The sequence below is a fragment of the Acipenser ruthenus genome, unplaced genomic scaffold (genome assembly GCF_902713425.1).
Source record: "Acipenser ruthenus unplaced genomic scaffold, fAciRut3.2 maternal haplotype, whole genome shotgun sequence".
Classification (NCBI taxonomy): Eukaryota; Metazoa; Chordata; class Actinopteri; order Acipenseriformes; family Acipenseridae; genus Acipenser; species Acipenser ruthenus.
In genome coordinates, this window is record NW_026708105.1 from 92,979 (window position 1) to 117,844 (window position 24,866).

The 24,866-nt window shown below is 38.7% G+C and overlaps 3 protein-coding genes across 5 annotated transcripts; all 3 read right to left on the minus strand.

Annotated features, from left to right (window-relative positions):
* Nucleotides 1-682: 682 nt before the first annotated feature.
* Nucleotides 683-3,313, minus strand: LOC117425562 (uncharacterized). 2 transcript variants are annotated; one of them, XM_034042558.3, is made up of 3 exons: nt 2,704-3,313; nt 1,859-2,359; nt 683-1,318 (listed from the first exon to the last, which is right to left on the minus strand). In XM_034042558.3, the coding sequence occupies exons 2-3, from the start codon at nt 2,336-2,338 to the stop codon at nt 1,055-1,057; spliced, it is 744 nt and encodes a 247-aa protein (XP_033898449.2). In that variant the 5' UTR covers nt 2,339-2,359; nt 2,704-3,313; the 3' UTR covers nt 683-1,054. The 2 variants fall into 2 exon arrangements, with proteins under 2 accessions (XP_033898449.2, XP_058875757.1); XM_059019774.1 differs by having other exon boundaries at nt 1,859-3,313.
* Nucleotides 3,314-5,896: 2,583 nt separating this feature from the next.
* LOC131728839 (uncharacterized) lies at nt 5,897-8,955 on the minus strand. 2 transcript variants are annotated; one of them, XM_059019773.1, is made up of 3 exons: nt 8,356-8,955; nt 7,511-8,011; nt 5,897-6,970 (listed from the first exon to the last, which is right to left on the minus strand). In XM_059019773.1, the coding sequence occupies exons 2-3, from the start codon at nt 7,988-7,990 to the stop codon at nt 6,707-6,709; spliced, it is 744 nt and encodes a 247-aa protein (XP_058875756.1). In that variant the 5' UTR covers nt 7,991-8,011; nt 8,356-8,955; the 3' UTR covers nt 5,897-6,706. The 2 variants fall into 2 exon arrangements, with proteins under 2 accessions (XP_058875756.1, XP_058875755.1); XM_059019772.1 differs by having other exon boundaries at nt 7,511-8,955.
* A 1,689-nt stretch (nt 8,956-10,644) lies between these two features.
* On the minus strand, nt 10,645-18,162 carry LOC117425141 (uncharacterized). The gene is made up of 4 exons (XM_059019771.1): nt 18,106-18,162; nt 16,706-16,753; nt 12,259-12,759; nt 10,645-11,718 (listed from the first exon to the last, which is right to left on the minus strand). Exons 3-4 carry the CDS (start codon nt 12,736-12,738, stop codon nt 11,455-11,457), a joined length of 744 nt encoding a protein of 247 aa, XP_058875754.1. The 5' UTR covers nt 12,739-12,759; nt 16,706-16,753; nt 18,106-18,162; the 3' UTR covers nt 10,645-11,454.
* Nucleotides 18,163-24,866: the final 6,704 nt, after the last annotated feature.

Consider the following 24,866-nt stretch of genomic DNA (forward strand, 5'->3'; position numbering starts at 1 on the left):
AATGTTGCATCCTCCTGTATGTCTGTCTGTGTGTGTGTGTGTGTGTGTGTGTGTGTGTGTGTGGGTGGGTGGGTGTGTGTGGGTGGGTGGGTGGGGGGGTGGGTGGGTGTGTGTGTTGGTGTGTGTGTGTGTGTGGGTGGGTGGGTGGTATATGTGGGGGTGTGTGTGTGGGTTTTCATCCTTGCAGGTAATGAAGAATACAAGACTGATTCCTGAACAAAAAATAAAACACCTCAGAACTAGGTGAGTGTAAAAGCAATGACTATATCTTTATTTTTTGGCATTTTGTACGTGCTCATCAGACCTAATCACTTCTGATGTATGTTGTTTGCCTCCTTAAAGGCCTAATTTCAACATATTCTAGAGTGAACACATTTCAACACATTCAACTCTTCTCATTATTTTCTCAGTTACATGGCCATACCCACTTGGTACATTCTGTGGCCATGTTTTTTGCACCTAAGAATGACCTTGACTGACTGCCACATGATAGTGATAGATATGTCAAAATAATTAATATATTTGAGATTAAAAATAGCAACTAAACATGAATGTGATGCTCTATTAGTAGGCTATAACTTAAAACATTTTCATTCTAGTATATGTTGTAATTAGGCCTTAAGGGCAAAAGCAAATGGACATACCAACATTGTTGCTATTTATATATAGCCTTGACATCATATGTTTGTTCTTTTTTTAATGAGAAGCCACTTAATAATATGAGTCACATATATCACAACAACATTTATACTTGTGAAGAATAAAAATGGTAAAATGAAAAATACACACAATTATATTGCTTTTTTAATCTTGTCGTGTTTAGTTGAAGCTCAAGCATTGTATTTCTATTAACAATTGTGTTTTAATCATTCACGTCTATGTTAATAAACAGTTATACCAGAAAACAAAAACTGCGTTTTGAATATTTTAACTTTCCAGAGTTTATTATTAGCTGTTTTAATCGTGAATATGAGAAAAATGCAAGCTTTTGGAGCAGTGTGTGCCTGTCTCTTTTGATCCTATACATTATCAAAAGTCAAGACATATTTTTTGTTTACCACAAAGGTAAGGCCTTAGCATCATCCAGCTGAGTTTTAAGAGAGTCAATGTCTGCCTGTGTCAATGGAAAGGTTTTAAGCTCTTTAATCTGTTGAACATGTGTGGAGACAAACTGAATCAAATTACTGAAGGCTTGGAGAAATGCATCGGCAGCTGCAAGGAACTGCTGGATGTCTTCTGCTGTTGGGATGTTGATCTGGGTTTTCCCGTCAATCTTTTTCGTGAGTGAGTTTGCAACTTTGAAGGCTTGCTCAACGGCCTAAAACATCAAATTGTGAAATATCAAACATCAAATCAGCACAGAAGAGGTATTTAATACCCTACCTTTCAGTTTCTAATGATGTAGTAGGCAGGCCACGAAAGTATATACACATGGTAAATGCTGCTTATTAACAATCACTTGGTAGCCATCAAAAAGTTGCCATTATCCAGAGGTTGCTAATAAGAGAAAAGCTATAGTATTAGATAGGATTGGTTCCTGAAAAACATTGTTAATAACTCCCTAATAACTGCTTAAAATACAGTGTTACCCTGTTGCTGCTGTATGTTCTAAAATCTGAATTGGTATTAAATATTACACAAACGGAATTCTTACAACTGATACTAGGTTACTACTACATTTAATAATAAATGAAGTGGATGCCTCAATTCTCTCTCTGCTGGCAGGAACTCAATTTTGGGGTTTTAGAGAAACTCCTAGAAATTATTCATTTCCATTGTATGTATGTAAACTTTTGACGATAACTGCTGTATATATTGTTAATAGAACATAAATAAAAAGTAGCAAAACATTACGTACATCAGATACTGGTCCAATGTATTTCTGAATAATTGATTCCATTGGTACTTCAAATCCTTCCAGTTGAATCATATCATCTTTGTGGTCTGTCATCCACTTTAGGAGCTTTTCACTGAGGCCTGTTTCATTTTTAATGATTGCGGTTAATGCCTTAATCACAGCACGCTTTCTCTGTACATCCTTGGATTGTTGTTTATCGGGAAGCAATTTGTTAAGAACAACATTTACACCCCACAAGATAGCACCGATAGCTAAATTTTTCACAACAAATCCTACTATTTTTGGTATACTTGTTGTGACGTATTGAAGCAAGGTTTTTAAGGTCTCGCTAACTTTGGAAAGCTCTGCAACTTCTGCTCGTGCTTCAGCTACTTCTGCTTTTATTTCCTCTTGTGCTTCTTCTGATAGGTCTTCAATGTCATCGTCAGCTCCATCAATGGCTTCTTCAACTCCCTCAAATATGTCTTCTATCTCCGCCATTTTGGACTGGTATGTCTTGATCTATAAATAAATGTTAGAACAATTATCCTTTACTGTAGACGTGTAATCAAGGGACGAACAAAGCCAACCATCTATAAACCAGAAATGTACATTTTTATATTTTGGTTGAAATTCAAGATATTCCTATGTGTAACAAGGGTGTACTTAGGCCTACATTTTCTTACACAATGTTAAGTGTTTTGGAATTTAATTTAACTGCATGTTTAGTTTATCTCTTTGATTTGCTTTGATTAGTGGATATTTTTGTTGGTGCACTGATGGTTCCCATGTACCCGCATGGACCTCGCATGAAACTACATTTCCCATCATCCTCCTGCTCACATATGTAACTGAGATGGATTTACCAGTGCCAGAGCTAGATGGTGCCCAAGAGCAGTCTTCCAAAGAAACTCCCTTTACATCCACAGCAGCCTCTCTTTGCCTCATCTCCGTCCTCTGAAGGCAGGGTCAACTCTCACTGAAAATGCATATTACTCCACCCACTGTACCGGCATTTCAAACTATAGTGCCTCTTTTTTTACAGTAAAGTTTAAGTTTAAGCTGTTAACGTTGGTGCCTGCAGTAGTAGTTAAACTACTAATAGTAGGCTAACAAACAATGACAATAAAATGAATAAATAAGTCTGGGGAAAACCCAAACCAGCTGGCCATTATTATTATGGGAGGCTGTGTGGTCCAGTGATTAAAGAAAAGGGCTTGTAACCAGGAGGTCCCCAGTTCAAATCCCACCTGAGCCACTGACTCATTGTTTGACCCTGAGCAAGTCACTTAACCTCCTTGTGCTCCGTCTTTCGGGTGGGATGTAATTGTAAGTGACTCTGCAGTTGATGCATAGTTCACACACCCTAGTCGCTGTAAGTCGCCTTGGATAAAGGCATCTACTAAATAAACAAATAATAATAATAATAACACCGTGTAACAATTTTTTTTTTTTTTTTGGTTCCTGGGTAGTAAGTGTTATTTCCGAATTGCTTATGCCTCAAAAGTATAGAACATGGTTATTATTCCCCACAAACTTTGCTTTTGTGACCAGGACAGTGATATTTTGAAATTTACCTATTTTCCAGAACATTCCAGATAGATTCAGTGCTGAGTAAACTTGGAGTAACTTCTAGAACTTTCTAGAACTTTCCAGTAACATAAATAGTAGTATAAATACAGGGGCCTTAAGCCCACCAGTTCAGTTTAGTTCCAGCTGCCTAAGTGGATACATATCTGCATTTTTCTGAGATGGCATCAAGGTCATAGGAGACTTCAAAATGGTGGCATTCCTGATGGGTCTTGTGGCAAAGTGCCCCGCCCCTGTGTGCATTTGTGTGGACCGAGTTCTCTGTGGGGAGGAACAACGTCAAGTGGGAGCCACTGGTGGACCCCCGGAAGGTGCTGATGCCACCACTGCACATCAAATTGGGCCTTATGAAACAATTTCTCAGATCTCTAGATAAGGAGTCGGCAGCCTTCGAGTACCTTCAAGACTTCTTACCTAAGCTGTCTGAGGCAAAGGTCAAAGCCGGTGTCTTCGTCGGACCACAGATAAAGAAGATCCTGGAGTGCAATGAATGTTTTCTACATGTTAATCACTCCCTAATCCATGTGCATGCATTTCCTTGAATCCCTACTGCGTTCAGTTTGAGAATTAATCTTTTATGCGGGACTTTATCAAAAGCTTTCTAGAAATCTAAATAAACCATATCATATGCTTTGCAATTATCCATTGTCAATGTTGCATCCTCCTGTGTGTCTGTCTGTGTGGGTGGGTGTGTGTGTGTGGGTGGGTGTGTGTGTGTGGGTGGGTGTGTGTGTTGGTGTGTGTGTGTGTGTGGGTGGGTGGGTGGTGTATGTGGGTGTGTGTGTGGGTTTTCATCCTTGCAGGTAATGAAGAATACAAGACTGATTCCTGAACAAAAAATAAAACACCTCGGAACTAGGTGAGTGTAAAAGCAATGACTATATCTTTATTTTTTGGCATTTTGAAGTAAACTTGGAGTAACTTCTAGAACTTTCTAGAACTTTCCAGTAACATAAATAGTAGTATAAATACAGGGGCCTTAAGCCCACCAGTTCAGTTTAGTTCCAGCTGCCTAAGTGGATACATATCTGCATTTTTCTGAGATGGCATCAAGGTCATAGGAGACTTCAAAATGGTGGCATTCCTGATGGGTCTTGTGGCAAAGTGCCCCGCCCCTGTGTGCATTTGTGTGATCTGTGTTTGTATGTATGCGTGCGTATGTTAATGTTGGTGTATAGATTGGTACACGGGATATAAACGGGTCTGTGTTTCACGTGTATTTAAAGTGTATAATTATATTTAGGCACGAGGATGGCACATCACTTCACGTGCAGATAAAATGTGTATAATGTGTGGCACGGGGTTGCACGTAATGAATTCACGTGCTGGGATTCAAGTGAGTAATTAATTAGTAATTGAATCCCAGCACAACAGTATATATAGATGCACGTTTTAGTCACTCGTGTTTGGGTGTTCGGAAGAGGAGAACGGGTGAGAGAGAGAGGAGTAAAAGTAGAGTTAAATACGATCGTAAATATAAGTGTTTGTTCTCACCGTGTCTGTTTGTCTGTCCGTGCACCGTTTGTTTAGTGTTAGTCCGTTTTGTATGTCTGTTTATTTTGGCGCAAGTGCCGTGTCCTGTTTTTTGTACTGTTGACAACCCTTTTATTTGTTAATAAACGCTGAGTGCAGCCATTGCACTCAGCTCATCACCAGCACCGTCTGTCTGTGTTTGAATTCCTTCCTGCTTCCGGTCTGACGCCACCCACTCTGGCCGTCTTTGTGACAGTCTCCAAGGCAGTTTTACCACGTTTCCCTGCTATCTTTGTCTTTGGGACAGCAGGGACACCAAGGCGCACTACCACAGGCGGGACTGGCCACAGCGGACCGAGTTCTCTGTGGGGAGGAACAACGTCAAGTGGGAGCCACTGGTGGACCCCCGGAAGGTGCTGATGCCACCACTGCACATCAAATTGGGCCTTATGAAACAATTTCTCAGATCTCTAGATAAGGAGTCGGCAGCCTTCGAGTACCTTCAAGACTTCTTACCTAAGCTGTCTGAGGCAAAGGTCAAAGCCGGTGTCTTCGTCGGACCACAGATAAAGAAGATCCTGGAGTGCAATGAATGTTTTCTACATGTTAATCACTCCCTAATCCATGTGCATGCATTTCCTTGAATCCCTACTGCGTTCAGTTTGAGAATTAATCTTTTATGCGGGACTTTATCAAAAGCTTTCTAGAAATCTAAATAAACCATATCATATGCTTTGCAATTATCCATTGTCAATGTTGCATCCTCCTGTGTGTCTGTCTGTGTGGGTGGGTGTGTGTGTGTGGGTGGGTGTGTGTGTGTGGGTGGGTGGGTGGGTGTGTGTGTGTGGGTGGGTGGGTGGGTGTGTGTGTTGGTGTGTGTGTGTGTGTGGGTGGGTGGGTGGTGTATGTGGGTGTGTGTGTGGGTTTTCATCCTTGCAGGTAATGAAGAATACAAGACTGATTCCTGAACAAAAAATAAAACACCTCGGAACTAGGTGAGTGTAAAAGCAATGACTATATCTTTATTTTTTGGCATTTTGTACGTGCTCATCAGACCCAATCACTTCTGATGTATGTTGTTTGCCTCCTTAAAGGCCTAATTTCAACATATTCTAGAGTGAACACATTTCAACACATTCAACTCTTCTCATTATTTTCTCAGTTACATGGCCATACCCACTTGGTACATTCTGTGGCCATGTTTTTTGCACCTAAGAATGACCTTGACTGACTGCCACATGATAGTGATAGATATGTCAAAATAATGAATATATTTGAGATTAAAAATAGCAACTAAACATGAATGTGATGCTCTATTAGTAGGCTATAACTTAAAACATTTTCATTCTAGTATATGTTGTAATTAGGCCTTAAGGGCAAAAGCAAATGGACATACCAACATTGTTGCTATTTATATATAGCCTTGACACCATATGTTTGTTCTTTTTTTAATGAGAAGCCACTTAATAATATGAGTCACATATATCACAACAACATTTATACTTGTGAAGAATAAAAATGGTAAAATGAAAAATACACACAATTATATTGCTTTTTTAATCTTGTCGTGTTTAGTTGAAGCTCAAGCATTGTATTTCTATTAACAATTGTGTTTTAATCATTCACGTCTATGTTAATAAACAGTTATACCAGAAAACAAAAACTGCGTTTTGAATATTTTAACTTTCCAGAGTTTATTATTAGCTGTTTTAATCGTGAATATGAGAAAAATGCAAGCTTTTGGAGCAGTGTGTGCCTGTCTCTTTTGATCCTATACATTATCAAAAGTCAAGACATATTTTTTGTTTACCACAAAGGTAAGGCCTTAGCATCATCCAGCTGAGTTTTAAGAGAGTCAATGTCTGCCTGTGTCAATGGAAAGGTTTTAAGCTCTTTAATCTGTTGAACATGTGTGGAGACAAACTGAATCAAATTACTGAAGGCTTGGAGAAATGCATCGGCAGCTGCAAGGAACTGCTGGATGTCTTCTGCTGTTGGGATGTTGATCTGGGTTTTCCCGTCAATCTTTTTCGTGAGTGAGTTTGCAACTTTGAAGGCTTGCTCAACGGCCTAAAACATCAAATTGTGAAATATCAAACATCAAATCAGCACAGAAGAGGTATTTAATACCCTACCTTTCAGTTTCTAATGATGTAGTAGGCAGGCCACGAAAGTATATACACATGGTAAATGCTGCTTATTAACAATCACTTGGTAGCCATCAAAAAGTTGCCATTATCCAGAGGTTGCTAATAAGAGAAAAGCTATAGTATTAGATAGGATTGGTTCCTGAAAAACATTGTTAATAACTCCCTAATAACTGCTTAAAATACAGTGTTACCCTGTTGCTGCTGTATGTTCTAAAATCTGAATTGGTATTAAATATTACACAAACGGAATTCTTACAACTGATACTAGGTTACTACTACATTTAATAATAAATGAAGTGGATGCCTCAATTCTCTCTCTGCTGGCAGGAACTCAATTTTGGGGTTTTAGAGAAACTCCTAGAAATTATTCATTTCCATTGTATGTATGTAAACTTTTGACGATAACTGCTGTATATATTGTTAATAGAACATAAATAAAAAGTAGCAAAACATTACGTACATCAGATACTGGTCCAATGTATTTCTGAATAATTGATTCCATTGGTACTTCAAATCCTTCCAGTTGAATCATATCATCTTTGTGGTCTGTCATCCACTTTAGGAGCTTTTCACTGAGGCCTGTTTCATTTTTAATGATTGCGGTTAATGCCTTAATCACAGCACGCTTACTCTGTACATCCAAGGATTGTTGTTTATCGGGAAGCAATTTGTTAAGAACAACATTTACACCCCACAAGATAGCACCGATAGCTAAATTTTTCACAACAAATCCTACTATTTTTGGTATACTTGTTGTGACGTATTGAAGCAAGGTTTTTAAGGTCTCGCTAACTTTGGAAAGCTCTGCAACTTCTGCTCGTGCTTCAGCTACTTCTGCTTTTATTTCCTCTTGTGCTTCTTCTGATAGGTCTTCAATGTCATCGTCAGCTCCATCAATGGCTTCTTCAACTCCCTCAAATATGTCTTCTATCTCCGCCATTTTGGACTGGTATGTCTTGATCTATAAATAAATGTTAGAACAATTATCCTTTACTGTAGACGTGTAATCAAGGGACGAACAAAGCCAACCATCTATAAACCAGAAATGTACATTTTTATATTTTGGTTGAAATTCAAGATATTCCTATGTGTAACAAGGGTGTACTTAGGCCTACATTTTCTTACACAATGTTAAGTGTTTTGGAATTTAATTTAACTGCATGTTTAGTTTATCTCTTTGATTTGCTTTGATTAGTGGATATTTTTGTTGGTGCACTGATGGTTCCCATGTACCCGCATGGACCTCGCATGAAACTACATTTCCCATCATCCTCCTGCTCACATATGTAACTGAGATGGATTTACCAGTGCCAGAGCTAGATGGTGCCCAAGAGCAGTCTTCCAAAGAAACTCCCTTTACATCCACAGCAGCCTCTCTTTGCCTCATCTCCGTCCTCTGAAGGCAGGGTCAACTCTCACTGAAAATGCATATTACTCCACCCACTGTACCGGCATTTCAAACTATAGTGCCTCTTTTTTTACAGTAAAGTTTAAGTTTAAGCTGTTAACGTTGGTGCCTGCAGTAGTAGTTAAACTACTAATAGTAGGCTAACAAACAATGACAATAAAATGAATAAATAAGTCTGGGGAAAACCCAAACCAGCTGGCCATTATTATTATGGGAGGCTGTGTGGTCCAGTGATTAAAGAAAAGGGCTTGTAACCAGGAGGTCCCCAGTTCAAATCCCACCTGAGCCACTGACTCATTGTTTGACCCTGAGCAAGTCACTTAACCTCCTTGTGCTCCGTCTTTCGGGTGGGATGTAATTGTAAGTGACTCTGCAGTTGATGCATAGTTCACACACCCTAGTCGCTGTAAGTCGCCTTGGATAAAGGCATCTACTAAATAAACAAATAATAATAATAATAACACCGTGTAACAATTTTTTTTTTTTTTTTGGTTCCTGGGTAGTAAGTGTTATTTCCGAATTGCTTATGCCTCAAAAGTATAGAACATGGTTATTATTCCCCACAAACTTTGCTTTTGTGACCAGGACAGTGATATTTTGAAATTTACCTATTTTCCAGAACATTCCAGATAGATTCAGTGCTGAGTAAACTTGGAGTAACTTCTAGAACTTTCTAGAACTTTCCAGTAACATAAATAGTAGTATAAATACAGGGGCCTTAAGCCCACCAGTTCAGTTTAGTTCCAGCTGCCTAAGTGGATACATATCTGCATTTTTCTGAGATGGCATCAAGGTCATAGGAGACTTCAAAATGGTGGCATTCCTGATGGGTCTTGTGGCAAAGTGCCCCGCCCCTGTGTGCATTTGTGTGATCTGTGTTTGTATGTATGCGTGCGTATGTTAATGTTGGTGTATAGATTGGTACACGGGATATAAACGGGTCTGTGTTTCACGTGTATTTAAAGTGTATAATTATATTTAGGCACGAGGATGGCACATCACTTCACGTGCAGATAAAATGTGTATAATGTGTGGCACGGGGTTGCACGTAATGAATTCACGTGCTGGGATTCAAGTGAGTAATTAATTAGTAATTGAATCCCAGCACAACAGTATATATAGATGCACGTTTTAGTCACTCGTGTTTGGGTGTTCGGAAGAGGAGAACGGGTGAGAGAGAGAGGAGTAAAAGTAGAGTTAAATACGATCGTAAATATAAGTGTTTGTTCTCACCGTGTCTGTTTGTCTGTCCGTGCACCGTTTGTTTAGTGTTAGTCCGTTTTGTATGTCTGTTTATTTTGGCGCAAGTGCCGTGTCCTGTTTTTTGTACTGTTGACAACCCTTTTATTTGTTAATAAACGCTGAGTGCAGCCATTGCACTCAGCTCATCACCAGCACCGTCTGTCTGTGTTTGAATTCCTTCCTGCTTCCGGTCTGACGCCACCCACTCTGGCCGTCTTTGTGACAGTCTCCAAGGCAGTTTTACCACGTTTCCCTGCTATCTTTGTCTTTGGGACAGCAGGGACACCAAGGCGCACTACCACAGGCGGGACTGGCCACAGCGGACCGAGTTCTCTGTGGGGAGGAACAACGTCAAGTGGGAGCCACTGGTGGACCCCCGGAAGGTGCTGATGCCACCACTGCACATCAAATTGGGCCTTATGAAACAATTTCTCAGATCTCTAGATAAGGAGTCGGCAGCCTTCGAGTACCTTCAAGACTTCTTACCTAAGCTGTCTGAGGCAAAGGTCAAAGCCGGTGTCTTCGTCGGACCACAGATAAAGAAGATCCTGGAGTGCAATGAATGTTTTCTACATGTTAATCACTCCCTAATCCATGTGCATGCATTTCCTTGAATCCCTACTGCGTTCAGTTTGAGAATTAATCTTTTATGCGGGACTTTATCAAAAGCTTTCTAGAAATCTAAATAAACCATATCATATGCTTTGCAATTATCCATTGTCAATGTTGCATCCTCCTGTGTGTCTGTCTGTGTGGGTGGGTGTGTGTGTGTGGGTGGGTGTGTGTGTGTGGGTGGGTGGGTGGGTGGGTGTGTGTGTGTGTGTGGGTGGGTGGGTGGTGTATGTGGGTGTGTGTGTGGGTTTTCATCCTTGCAGGCATCCTTGCAGGTAATGAAGAATACAAGACTGATTCCTGAACAAAAAATAAAACACCTCGGAACTAGGTGAGTGTAAAAGCAATGACTATATCTTTATTTTTTGGCATTTTGTACGTGCTCATCAGACCCAATCACTTCTGATGTATGTTGTTTGCCTCCTTAAAGGCCTAATTTCAACATATTCTAGAGTGAACACATTTCAACACATTCAACTCTTCTCATTATTTTCTCAGTTACATGGCCATACCCACTTGGTACATTCTGTGGCCATGTTTTTTGCACCTAAGAATGACCTTGACTGACTGCCACATGATAGTGATAGATATGTCAAAATAATTAATATATTTGAGATTAAAAATAGCAACTAAACATGAATGTGATGCTCTATTAGTAGGCTATAACTTAAAACATTTTCATTCTAGTATATGTTGTAATTAGGCCTTAAGGGCAAAAGCAAATGGACATACCAACATTGTTGCTATTTATATATAGCCTTGACACCATATGTTTGTTCTTTTTTTAATGAGAAGCCACTTAATAATATGAGTCACATATATCACAACAACATTTATACTTGTGAAGAATAAAAATGGTAAAATGAAAAATACACACAATTATATTGCTTTTTTAATCTTGTCGTGTTTAGTTGAAGCTCAAGCATTGTATTTCTATTAACAATTGTGTTTTAATCATTCACGTCTATGTTAATAAGCAGTTATACCAGAAAACAAAAACTGCGTTTTGAATATTTTAACTTTCCAGAGTTTATTATTAGCTGTTTTAATCGTGAATATGAGAAAAATGCAAGCTTTTGGAGCAGTGTGTGCCTGTCTCTTTTGATCCTATACATTATCAAAAGTCAAGACATATTTTTTGTTTACCACAAAGGTAAGGCCTTAGCATCATCCAGCTGAGTTTTAAGAGAGTCAATGTCTGCCTGTGTCAATGGAAAGGTTTTAAGCTCTTTAATCTGTTGAACATGTGTGGAGACAAACTGAATCAAATTACTGAAGGCTTGGAGAAATGCATCGGCAGCTGCAAGGAACTGCTGGATGTCTTCTGCTGTTGGGATGTTGATCTGGGTTTTCCCGTCAATCTTTTTCGTGAGCGAGGTTGCAACTTTGAAGGCTTGCTCAACGGCCTAAAACATCAAATTGTGAAATATCAAACATCAAATCAGCACAGAAGAGGTATTTAATACCCTACCTTTCAGTTTCTAATGATGTAGTAGGCAGGCCACGAAAGTATATACACATGGTAAATGCTGCTTATTAACAATCACTTGGTAGCCATCAAAAAGTTGCCATTATCCAGAGGTTGCTAATAAGAGAAAAGCTATAGTATTAGATAGGATTGGTTCCTGAAAAACATTGTTAATAACTCCCTAATAACTGCTTAAAATACAGTGTTACCCTGTTGCTGCTGTATGTTCTAAAATCTGAATTGGTATTAAATATTACACAAACGGAATTCTTACAACTGATACTAGGTTACTACTACATTTAATAATAAATGAAGTGGATGCCTCAATTCTCTCTCTGCTGGCAGGAACTCAATTTTGGGGTTTTAGAGAAACTCCTAGAAATTATTCATTTCCATTGTATGTATGTAAACTTTTGACGATAACTGCTGTATATATTGTTAATAGAACATAAATAAAAAGTAGCAAAACATTACGTACATCAGATACTGGTCCAATGTATTTCTGAATAATTGATTCCATTGGTACTTCAAATCCTTCCAGTTGAATCATATCATCTTTGTGGTCTGTCATCCACTTTAGGAGCTTTTCACTGAGGCCTGTTTCATTTTTAATGATTGCGGTTAATGCCTTAATCACAGCACGCTTACTCTGTACATCCAAGGATTGTTGTTTATCGGGAAGCAATTTGTTAAGAACAACATTTACACCCCACAAGATAGCACCGATAGCTAAATTTTTCACAACAAATCCTACTATTTTTGGTATACTTGTTGTGACGTATTGAAGCAAGGTTTTTAAGGTCTCGCTAACTTTGGAAAGCTCTGCAACTTCTGCTCGTGCTTCAGCTACTTCTGCTTTTATTTCCTCTTGTGCTTCTTCTGATAGGTCTTCAATGTCATCGTCAGCTCCATCAATGGCTTCTTCAACTCCCTCAAATATGTCTTCTATCTCCGCCATTTTGGACTGGTATGTCTTGATCTATAAATAAATGTTAGAACAATTATCCTTTACTGTAGACGTGTAATCAAGGGACGAACAAAGCCAACCATCTATAAACCAGAAATGTACATTTTTATATTTTGGTTGAAATTCAAGATATTCCTATGTGTAACAAGGGTGTACTTAGGCCTACATTTTCTTACACAATGTTAAGTGTTTTGGAATTTAATTTAACTGCATGTTTAGTTTATCTCTTTGATTTGCTTTGATTAGTGGATATTTTTGTTGGTGCACTGATGGTTCCCATGTACCCGCATGGACCTCGCATGAAACTACATTTCCCATCATCCTCCTGCTCACATATGTAACTGAGATGGATTTACCAGTGCCAGAGCTAGATGGTGCCCAAGAGCAGTCTTCCAAAGAAACTCCCTTTACATCCACAGCAGCCTCTCTTTGCCTCATCTCCGTCCTCTGAAGGCAGGGTCAACTCTCACTGAAAATGCATATTACTCCACCCACTGTACCGGCATTTCAAACTATAGTGCCTCTTTTTTTACAGTAAAGTTTAAGTTTAAGCTGTTAACGTTGGTGCCTGCAGTAGTAGTTAAACTACTAATAGTAGGCTAACAAACAATGACAATAAAATGAATAAATAAGTCTGGGGAAAACCCAAACCAGCTGGCCATTATTATTATGGGAGGCTGTGTGGTCCAGTGATTAAAGAAAAGGGCTTGTAACCAGGAGGTCCCCAGTTCAAATCCCACCTGAGCCACTGACTCATTGTTTGACCCTGAGCAAGTCACTTAACCTCCTTGTGCTCCGTCTTTCGGGTGGGATGTAATTGTAAGTGACTCTGCAGTTGATGCATAGTTCACACACCCTAGTCGCTGTAAGTCGCCTTGGATAAAGGCATCTACTAAATAAACAAATAATAATAATAATAACACCGTGTAACAATTTTTTTTTTTTTTTTTGGTTCCTGGGTAGTAAGTGTTATTTCCGAATTGCTTATGCCTCAAAAGTATAGAACATGGTTATTATTCCCCACAAACTTTGCTTTTGTGACCAGGACAGTGATATTTTGAAATTTACCTATTTTCCAGAACATTCCAGATAGATTCAGTGCTGAGTAAACTTGGAGTAACTTCTAGAACTTTCTAGAACTTTCCAGTAACATAAATAGTAGTATAAATACAGGGGCCTTAAGCCCACCAGTTCAGTTTAGTTCCAGCTGCCTAAGTGGATACATATCTGCATTTTTCTGAGATGGCATCAAGGTCATAGGAGACTTCAAAATGGTGGCATTCCTGATGGGTCTTGTGGCAAAGTGCCCCGCCCCTGTGTGCATTTGTGTGATCTGTGTTTGTATGTATGCGTGCGTATGTTAATGTTGGTGTATAGATTGGTACACGGGATATAAACGGGTCTGTGTTTCACGTGTATTTAAAGTGTATAATTATATTTAGGCACGAGGATGGCACATCACTTCACGTGCAGATAAAATGTGTATAATGTGTGGCACGGGGTTGCACGTAATGAATTCACGTGCTGGGATTCAAGTGAGTAATTAATTAGTAATTGAATCCCAGCACAACAGTATATATAGATGCACGTTTTAGTCACTCGTGTTTGGGTGTTCGGAAGAGGAGAACGGGTGAGAGAGAGAGGAGTAAAAGTAGAGTTAAATACGATCGTAAATATAAGTGTTTGTTCTCACCGTGTCTGTTTGTCTGTCCGTGCACCGTTTGTTTAGTGTTAGTCCGTTTTGTATGTCTGTTTATTTTGGCGCAAGTGCCGTGTCCTGTTTTTTGTACTGTTGACAACCCTTTTATTTGTTAATAAACGCTGAGTGCAGCCATTGCACTCAGCTCATCACCAGCACCGTCTGTCTGTGTTTGAATTCCTTCCTGCTTCCGGTCTGACGCCACCCACTCTGGCCGTCTTTGTGACAGTCTCCAAGGCAGTTTTACCACGTTTCCCTGCTATCTTTGTCTTTGGGACAGCAGGGACACCAAGGCGCACTACCACAGGCGGGACTGGCCACAGCGGACCGAGTTCTCTGTGGGGAGGAACAACATCAAGTGGGAGCCACTGGTGGACCCCCGGAAGGTGCTGATGCCACCACTGCACATCAAATTGGGCCTTATGAAACAATTTGTCAGAGCTCTAGATAAGGAGTCGGCAGCCTTCGAGTACCTTCAAGACTTCATACCTAAGCTGTCTGAGGCAAAGGTCAAAGCCGGTGTCTTCGTCGGACCACAGATAAAGAAGATCCTGGAGTGCAATGAATTCCCCAAGAAGCTCACTAGTAAGGAGAAAGCGGCTTGGAACAGCTTTGTCGCAGTGGTTCGGGGCTTCCTGGGCAATCACAAGGCCGAAAACTATGTGGAGCTGGTTGAGACTCTGGTGAAGAACTACGGCACAATGGGCTGTAGGATGTCCCTCAAAGTCCATATCCTTGATGCTCATCTTGATAAATTCAAGGAGAACATGGGAGCGTACTCGGAGGAGCAAGGCGAACACTTCCAACAGGATATATTGGACTTTGAAAGCCACTACCAAAGACAGTATAACGAGAACATGATGGGAGACTACATTTGGGGTCTGATTCGTGAACGTGATTTACAGTATAATTGTAAATCTCGAAAAACTACTCACTTCTAAATCTTTTGTAGTCATTTTTGTTTACTTTAGTATAAATACATGTTAATTTGGATTCATATGTTGTTTTTTTCTGACTTTATGTGAACGAAAAGACACAAATTTGCCCGTTTTCTCATTGGTAATAGGTAAATTTCAAAATATCACTGTCCTGGTCACAAAAGCAAAGTTTGTGGGGAATAATAGCCATTTTCTATACTTTTGAGGCATAAGCAATATGGTGATATCTTGTAACAATTGTAAGTCGCCCTGGATAAGGGCGTCTGCTAAGAAATAAATAATAATAATAATAATAATAATAATAATAAATAATAATAACGTACACAGGGTGGGGGTCAGGGCTGTAGCTGACGTGATTACCTCCAATACCCTGCTATCAAAACAGTTGCAGGGTGTTTTTGTGCAGCGATATTGGTGCTGAAGTTGAAGTTTGTGAAATACCAGGTTCAACCCCAGCAATTATCATTATTATTGTAGGCTGTTCAGTGACTTTTGTGTGTGTTTGTCTTGTTCAGTTTCATTGCATGTATTGTACGGCCAGGGTGTGTTACTCTTGGGGTTGGGGTTTGTAAATAGTTGGGTTGGGGGAGTGAGAGAGTGAGGGGAGACCAGGCGGCAGAGTGTGTGGAAGTGCTTGGGATTCGCTGCATGAGAGAGAAACTACAGAACTGAACCTACATGTAGTTGGGTTATTTGTTGTTATTATTATTATTATTATTATTATTATTATTATTATTATCATTATTATTATTATTATTATTATTATTATTATTATTATTATTATTATTATCATCAATAGGACTTTAATAATAATCTCAAAGAACTCCTAACTGAGCTCTTGGTATATTTTTTGTCTTCAACAAACCTCCCGTTACTGGTTGAATCATCATTCCCCACTAAAATGAATAAATGATGAATTCAAGTAAATAACAGTCCATGCATAATACTGCTATTGCTATTACGGTAAATATATGACAATGTTCTTTTATATTGATAGAAATCACATCTGTGGGAGATGTTTGTATTCTGCTGATGTTTGACGTAACATTTTAGGCTATTTACCTCATTTTCAGTGGGTCATTTTGATTGTTATTGCTAATGTGGTATTGTGACAAGGTACTTATTATAAGAACAGAGCAAACTCGCACAATCTAAAATCTGACCGACTTTCCGGCAAACAGATTCATTTAGTTAACATTCTCTACTGTATCTTTCCAATAATACAGCAGCTCCTGTTTAAATACTGTTTAAATCAAATCCATTTCACAAAGAATTCTCAATAAAAGCTATCTGTTTATTTAATGGTTATAAAAAAAAACACCTGTAGGTCTTCTTCGTTGAACTGGCTTTCCCTTACAAAAACTGCAGCCTATAAAGATAAAGTAAAAAAAAAAAAAGGTTTGACGACGTGTGCTACTTCTGTGTAATACGGTAGCTATTTTAAAATGACGTGGAAAGGAGGGGTACCAGACACCAGGAGCTGCGAAGCATGACTAAAGGAGGAGCCTGGCACTGAGTGAGTTAAAGAGAGCCCATGATGTGGCCATACCTCGCATGGAGTGCGCAGGCACCCTACCACTGAGACGAGGCACAGGCACACTGAGGTAGGAACATGCATGCACTGGAGCAAACGCACAAGAGCACAGTCACCAAACACTGGATGTGCAGCGCAAGGTAAAGTACACACCAAGGCTTAGGTGGGTTGCTCCAGCACTGAGTTTTGAGAGGAAGTGAGCTGATGCAAGGGCACTGAGGCACCAAGCATGGTAGCATGGAGCACCAACGCACATCCTTCATTTTGTTGCTATTATCATTAAATTAATTTAGATGGGATCCAAGGGCCAGGTTAACTATCACTGGGAACTTAAAAAGCGTGGGCATAACAACATGTCTTTGCATTTATTTACTTTTCTATGTGTGTTTTGTTACTGGCTTTGTGCTGGGGTGTAACGTGAGAGTATGCCAGTTACACAGGAACTACATTTCCCATCATCCTCCTGCACACTTATGTATTGGTGGAGATGATGAAAAATGTAGTTCTGAACATCTTCTAAAAATGACATGTGAAGCCATCTTGGAAAGAGCACAGTGGACTGTAGTTTAAAAGTGGTCAGGATGGTGTATACTTCTCACAATCTACAATTCGAAAGGTGATATAGACTAGAAGGAGACAGATATGATTGTCATGGCTGTAAAAACTCACGGTTCTTATTTGATCATTGTAGTTTATGTTGAAAACATTAATGTTATTGATTTCATTTTTTTCTTTCAAATCCCCTATTTATACAGGTGACGTTTTATCACTTTAAGATGCCACAAATCTGCTAAAAAGAAACACTCCAAGTAGGGAGTCTCTTCCTGAGACTGCAGCTTGACATCATTACATGACTGTGACGATGTAGGTTAGTTATATATGATTTTAAAATGCCAAATCAAATATGCAGTTGAATTCTTTTATTTGAAAATAACTACAAAAACTAAAACCAGAAGTTGACCTGGGAACTTTTGTATGCCTGGGAACTATTGTATCTTACAACAGAGTGAAAAACAAAAGGAACTCCATCACTGTTAATCCCCACAGCAAAGCACAACGAGACTCACGAACATTCCATAACTGATTGATAAATTAACAGTGTTTACAATGGGTTGAATTAAATAAAGAAAGGTGCTGCGGGAGGGGAATCCTATACATATAAAAAGATGACATGTAAAATAACTTACCTGGGAGGGAGAGAGGGGATCCTTTGTTCTGGGGTGGTATGTTGGCTGCAACCAAACCTGTAAAAGAAAGAAAAATAAAAAGACGGTTGGAAACTTTTCTTTGAGTTTGAAAGCGGTGCCTGCTTGTGTCTATTGTGCGGAATAGGAGCACATATTCCTTACGGTGAATAGGACCAGAAAACAGCGAGTTGAGAAAGATTAAGCTCATGGTTTATTTTGGGGTTAAAACAATGGTAAAGTTTTGCTAATTTTTTATTTCAAAATAAAATACTTACCGGATCTAGAGACAATGGGGTAGATATTGCGCCTGTTTTAAGAGTCGTAAACCTGTCGCAAGCTAGTCAGAAGTGTCAGGTGACGTTGTTACCTTTTCTTTCTTAATTACCAGTTAAAACAGCTTTTAGAGACCTGATAAATACACAGACCTCAAGGGCCAGAGCACAACAGACACAAACTAACATTTAATTTCTATTAAATGCTCTGGGTTAACCCCTAAACAATATTATTACCAACACACACAAATAACCAATAATCACTTCAGTGTTTGAAAAGAAAAAGATTTGCAGTTTATTTCACAACATACTGCAGGAGCTTAAGAGTGTGTGTCCTACCGGAAAGCAGGCCAGGCTGAAAGAGAGGGAAAAGTTGTTGATGTGGGTTCGGTCGACTGTCCTATATATTTATCTACATATATAGGTAAATATTTTACAATGGTCGCCCTATATATTTATCTACATATATAGGTAAATGTTTTACAATGGTCGTCCTATATATTTATCTACATATATAGGCTAATGTTTTACAATGGTCGTCCTATATATTTATCTACATATATAGGCGAATGTTTTTGACCTTCTGAGGGAGTGATGATCAGTCACTGTTTTATGTCTTTATTCTCTTGTTTGATCCTATGCAGCTAAACCCACTACTGCAATTCTAATGTACTACAGCACTCAGTTCTAAGTGCATTAAGTCTGCATAGCGCTAATGGGAGCCCAATCTATCCTATTATAAGGAAGCCCAGATACTCACCTGATTTGGTATTGGCACAGGGTTTGGTCGATCAGTTAGTTTAGAACAAGAGTTTTTGTTCAATATGCTCAATAAATAAATATAACAGAATAATATGCGTGCATATAACCTAGTTCAGACATGATAGCCCAGGAAAAAAAGCTGAAGAAAAGTTTGAAGCAGTTAGCCTGCAGTGACGCACATTATAACAAGCTTGCATTAATCTTCAGATAAACGAATCAACAAGTATTACACATTGTAAAGCTCTGATATTTTTATTTTTATCCTGGACATCAAAAGGACTCAGAATTACCAAATCAGTGAGTGAAGTCACATTTAATGCCATTGTCAAATATAGGTTTCATTGCTATCTAAATGATATTGGACTATTAAAAAAAGGTAATTTTAAAAAATGTTGAATGCCTTGCTAAATATGTCATCACACACCACTGAATAGTAGCCTATATTAAAAAAAAAAAATTGTTTACAGGTTTCTCTAACAAAACTGGAACTACTTACAGAAATATATTAGCCTGCTTTTCCACAAATATACATTGACATACGGTAAATCATGCCATAGGCATATTACTTGAGGGAGCTGTTTGTATAAAAAGTGATACAGCTGTCATAGCAATGAATTCAGAAACACGTCATCATAACTGTACAGTCTACTGTACAGGTACTGAAAGTGAGTTAATACAGAAAGTGGTTTCTATACCAAAAGAAACTGTAGCCTGCTTGTGAACAGGACATTAATACCATGTTTTTGTATCACTCAGAGTTTATTTGCTGCCTCCTTGTTCATTGCTTTTTCGAATATCGCATTCTATATTTCCCCTTCACTACTCGTCCCAGGTTGAGGCTGGCTATATAGGTCAGTCTATCCAAAAGACAACGGTCATTTATTCTGAAAAATGTTGCATATCTCACGGAATGCTTATCTCGCTAAAGTGTCGCAACAGAAATTCAAATGAATATATTGCTGGTCTCTTCATTTACATATCTTCTCTGAGTACAGAGGATTTTTTTGCCAACAGTAGCAACAAAAACGCTAATTGCGGTAGTTTGCCCTGCGACTGGCCTTTCTTAGTACATAGGCCCCAATGAGTTGGTGTTGGCTGAAGCTGTCGGGACAGCCATTCTAGAGAATGCGTGCGCAGATAACGCAACCTATTATAGTCGTGAACGCGACTTTGGACATAGTTTAACCCGTAGGAGGGGCTATGGGTTCAAAACCTATATATAGCTGAAAATAGCTCATTGGGAGAGAGAAGTTGGCCGCAAACAGTCATAAAATTTAGGAGTCGCAGTGTACCAATAAATCTCGAGTATAATTAAAGGTCACACTTTATTTTAAGGAGCACCTATTAACTATTAACACACAAGCAGTAAATATATTAATACACATTTGTTATGTCTGTTAATAGTTAGTTAACAGTTAGTAGATAATTTGTTACTTGATTTATAGTAACATTTCTAAAAGTTTATAAATTCATAAATTGAAGTAAATGTTTAGTAGCACCTATTAACTATTAATGAACAAGAAGTAAACAGATTAATAAAACATGATTTCATATTATTTTAATAGTTAGTTAATGTGTAGCAGACCATGTGTCAATTCATTTATTGTAAATTTTCTCACAGTTAATTAATTAATTACTAAATTAACGTAAATGTATGGGCTAAATATTGTGACAGCACCTATTAACTATTAATGAACAACATTATATATATATATATATATATATATATATATATATATATATATATATATATATATATATATATAAAATGCTTACTTGTTCATTAATAGTTAATTAAATGTAGTAATTAATTCATTAACTGTGAGAAAAGTTACAATAAATGAATTGACACATGGTCTGCTACATATTAACTACTAGAACACGTTCATGAACATTTTAAGTTGTAAGTTCTAGATATAAATGGTAGATCTTACCCAAATTCACTTGTGCAGACAAGGGGTGTTCTGGTACCAGACCAAGAGAAAGCTGTAAGTTTCTTGAAAAGAGCTATTCTTTATATACACAATATATACACACACACCCCCCCACACACAACCACACACCCACACAGGCAAAATGAAACTTTGCTTCAGGGCAAGGTAGGTGAGTATTCTACCATAAATGACCATTAAATCATAAAGTTAAAAGCAACAACGGCCTTAAATCATCTTTGTCCTGCCCTGCTAAATTTTATTGATAATAAAACAAAAACTATTATCAGTGCCAAAAAAAGCACCTGTTTTGTGCACCAATGCAGGGGGTGTGGTTACATTTGAAACCTGGTGTGGATTCTTTTTTCTCAACTATTAAAATAAACTTTAACCGACTGTGACAGGCTGGCTGTAGGCATGACATCAGGCCAGAAAGAAACACAAAGGCCCTGTCCACACTACATAACCGATCTCGAGAACCGTACTCGAAACCGCTCTAATTAATCCAGCTCAAAGCCTCCACACTGAAGTACCGTTTCATGTTTAGTCAGGCTTAATGCGTCCACACACCATTAGAATAGTTCAGTTACAATTCCCAGCAGCGTAACAAACCGTGGAAATTAATACGATAGTATCCCACCATGCACTGTATTTTATTTTAAAATAATGTGTTATGCCCCATATTAACAGAGGTCCATATTGCATAAATGAAATATAACAAGTATTGTGGAAAAAGTAAATCCAAACACACACACACAAGTAGGGCTTGACGTTTTCAGGTTTTATTTTTAATCAGATGAAGTCCCTTTAAACAAATTCAGCTGATTTTGTTTTATAATAAAACTCAGACAAAGCTGTTAGTTACAAAACAATCTTTGTTTTTTTTTTTGTGTGGCAAGTGAAACTGAAGCGCTGTGGTGCTCAGTGTTTTATTGTAAAATAAAAGGTTTAAATAGAAAACATGACACGGCACCTGAGGCCCAAGTAAATAGACAAACAAAACGGGCTAACACTTAAATGAACAGTGGACAAACAGACAAACAAACACGGTGAGTCAAAACAAATAACAATTATTATTTTAGTTTATTTTAGTTTACTTTACTTTCTCTCCTCTCCACACCCGTTCTCCACTCACTGAACACACAACCCCAAGTGAGTGAAACGTGCATCTATATATACTGTTGTGCCGGGATTCAATTACTAATTAATTATTCTTATTTCTTATTTCTTAGCAGAAATAAGAATAATTAATTAGTAATTGAATCCCGGCACAACAGTATATATAGATGCACGTTTCACTCACTTGGGGTTGTGTGTTCAGTGAGTCACTTGAATCCCAGCACATGAACTAAATCTGTGCAACCCTGTGCTCACATATTATTAAATACTTTAAATGCACATGAAGTGAAGTGCAATCCCTGTGCCTAAATAAAATTATACATTTTAAACACTCGTGCTCATTACCCACATTATATCCCGTGTACCAACTACAATACACCAACATTAACACACTACATACAACATAAAACACAAAAATGCACACAGGGGCGGGGCACATTGCCACATCGACCCATTGTAGCAAAGTTTAACCTGTAGGGTAGGTGCCTTCAAATTTTGTCAGAGGCTTCTTTCTTCTCCTCATGAATAACAAAAAGTCTACAAGTTTGCAGTTTACTGTTAGCGGGTTGGTCAAAGTTTTGTTATAATCCAGACCTGAACATCTCACAGTTGAAAATAGGCTATAATGATTAGCTTACAAAAACAAACTAATGTTTTTGTACATTGTACACATTACATCTAAAATGACTCCAAACTAATAACAAAAGCTATTGCAGTGCGACGTCTGATTAAATAGGGTAGTGATTATTGAATCATTCCTTCAAATAAGAGGAGGCATGCTATACTGCGTTGTGCATACCGGTTAATAGACAGGCTTACACACACATTGGATACACTGGTGCTGCTGTACTCTGAAAAGCTACACAACATGTTAATCAATCAATCATTTTTTATTTGATATAGCGCCCTTCGCAATGAATTGCCACCGAGTGCTTTCACATTATTGGTCAGTGCATTAGAACACAGTACATCAGAATAACTATAGGGGCAGAGGAGAGAAAAACAAAATAAATCTCTGGGGTTCCAAGGCCTGGTGGGTTGCCTCCTTCCAGGCAGTAATTCAGGTGTAAGGCAGTAAGTCACTCTCATGTGTATTTTGAACAGTCCATTGCGTTGACTTCACCTAGCCTAACATCTTCTCCACACTTCCTCTGCGCATATGCACCTACAACAGTCAGAGTTTTCCTCTTAGATTCCAGAAGTCTCACCGAGGCAACCCTCTCGTCCACCTGCACAAACTCCAACTGTATATTCCCACATCTGCCCAGGGCTGCTCACAGGGGGCCTCTCTGGAGAAGGATAGAGTCCACCTTTGGTCGAGAAGTTTGGTTCCAGAGCCGATGCTGTGCATGGAGGTGAGACTGACTATATCTAGCCAGTACCTTTCCACCTCCTCCACCAACTCTGGCACCTCGGACTGTAGTAAGCAAGCAAAAGTTAAGCAAACAAATTGTGTTACAAAAACTGTATTTAGCAACTTGCCAAAGGCATATTATACAGCATCAATATTGCTGTTAAAGTTTCATTTTATTATCACAACAAGTATCAGCGTGATCTCTCACTGGGAGGGACAGCTGCTGAACTTTAATGAGACTGAACCTGTAAAGGGAAAAACGCTCAAAGCACTTACCTGCACAAGACAGTTCATGTCCAGGGAGTATAGAGGATAATTTGTGCCAAAATTAAAAAAAACAAACTTTAAAACGAGATAAATATATAAATATATATAATTATTTGTTTATTTAGCAGACGTCTTTATCCAAGACCACTTACAGAGACTAGGGTGTGTGAACTATGCAGCAGCTGCAGAGTCACTTACAATTACATCCCACCCGAAAGACGGAGCACAAGGAGGTTAAGTGACTTGGTCAGGGTCACACAATGAGTCAGTGGCTGAAGTGGGATTTGAACCAGGGACCTCCTGGTTACAAGCCCTTTTCTTTAACCACTGGACCACACAACCTCCATATATATAGAAACTTCATTTATACTTAATGTTTTTGGTTGGTGCAGACAATGAGAGAATCGATTATCTAAATATGCCTGCTTCTGGATTGTGCATGGGGCTTGCGGTGAGTCGCAAAAACTAGAACAATCATCTGGAGTGTGACATCGCCTGTATACCTGGGCTCTTCCATGTTTTAACATGTTTTTATGTGTGTGTCAAATGAAAGACCAGTGTAAAAAATCACACCCAAGTTGTGCGATGATGCTTTTGGGCTAACGGTGTGTCCAGCAACGTTTACATCAGAAAACATCAATTCATCACTGAGTTTTTTAGGCCTCAGGATTAAAACCTTTTTGTCTGAATTTAGCATAAATTATTGGGGGGCATCCAACTGTATAGTGGCACATACCCTTTTGGCCTACTAGAACATGCAGGTTGTTCCTCGGTCTCTATTTCTAGACCTCCAACAGGCTCTTCCATAGCAGATGGAGAATCCTCTTCCTGAGTAACAATAGTGTCATCACTGGGACTATCAGTGGGGTAAAAATCACTACCAGAGTCAGATGGAATCTTGGAGTGTGACTCAGGGTCACTGTCAGTTACCATCAGCACCCTAGTCACCTCTCTGAAGAACCTTTTGTGTGACAGCTTTAGGCAATAAACATCTAATGCATTTACTAGAGGAATGGAGTATCTGAGAAAATGGGTAATGTTTTTTATTAAGTGTTG

What these genes read in the sequence shown, in the direction of transcription:
- LOC117425562 (XM_034042558.3), bottom strand. Translation starts at nt 2,338, where the DNA reads ATGGCGGAGATAGAAGACATATTTGAGGGAGTTGAAGAAGCCATTGAT. An exon ending in ACATTGGACCAGTATCTGAT is followed by an intron (nt 1,319 to 1,858) that starts GTACGTAATGTT and finishes TTGATGTTTTAG; the next exon opens with GCCGTTGAGCAAGCCTTCAA.
- LOC131728839 (XM_059019773.1), bottom strand. Translation starts at nt 7,990, where the DNA reads ATGGCGGAGATAGAAGACATATTTGAGGGAGTTGAAGAAGCCATTGAT. An exon ending in ACATTGGACCAGTATCTGAT is followed by an intron (nt 6,971 to 7,510) that starts GTACGTAATGTT and finishes TTGATGTTTTAG; the next exon opens with GCCGTTGAGCAAGCCTTCAA.
- LOC117425141 (XM_059019771.1), bottom strand. Translation starts at nt 12,738, where the DNA reads ATGGCGGAGATAGAAGACATATTTGAGGGAGTTGAAGAAGCCATTGAT. An exon ending in ACATTGGACCAGTATCTGAT is followed by an intron (nt 11,719 to 12,258) that starts GTACGTAATGTT and finishes TTGATGTTTTAG; the next exon opens with GCCGTTGAGCAAGCCTTCAA.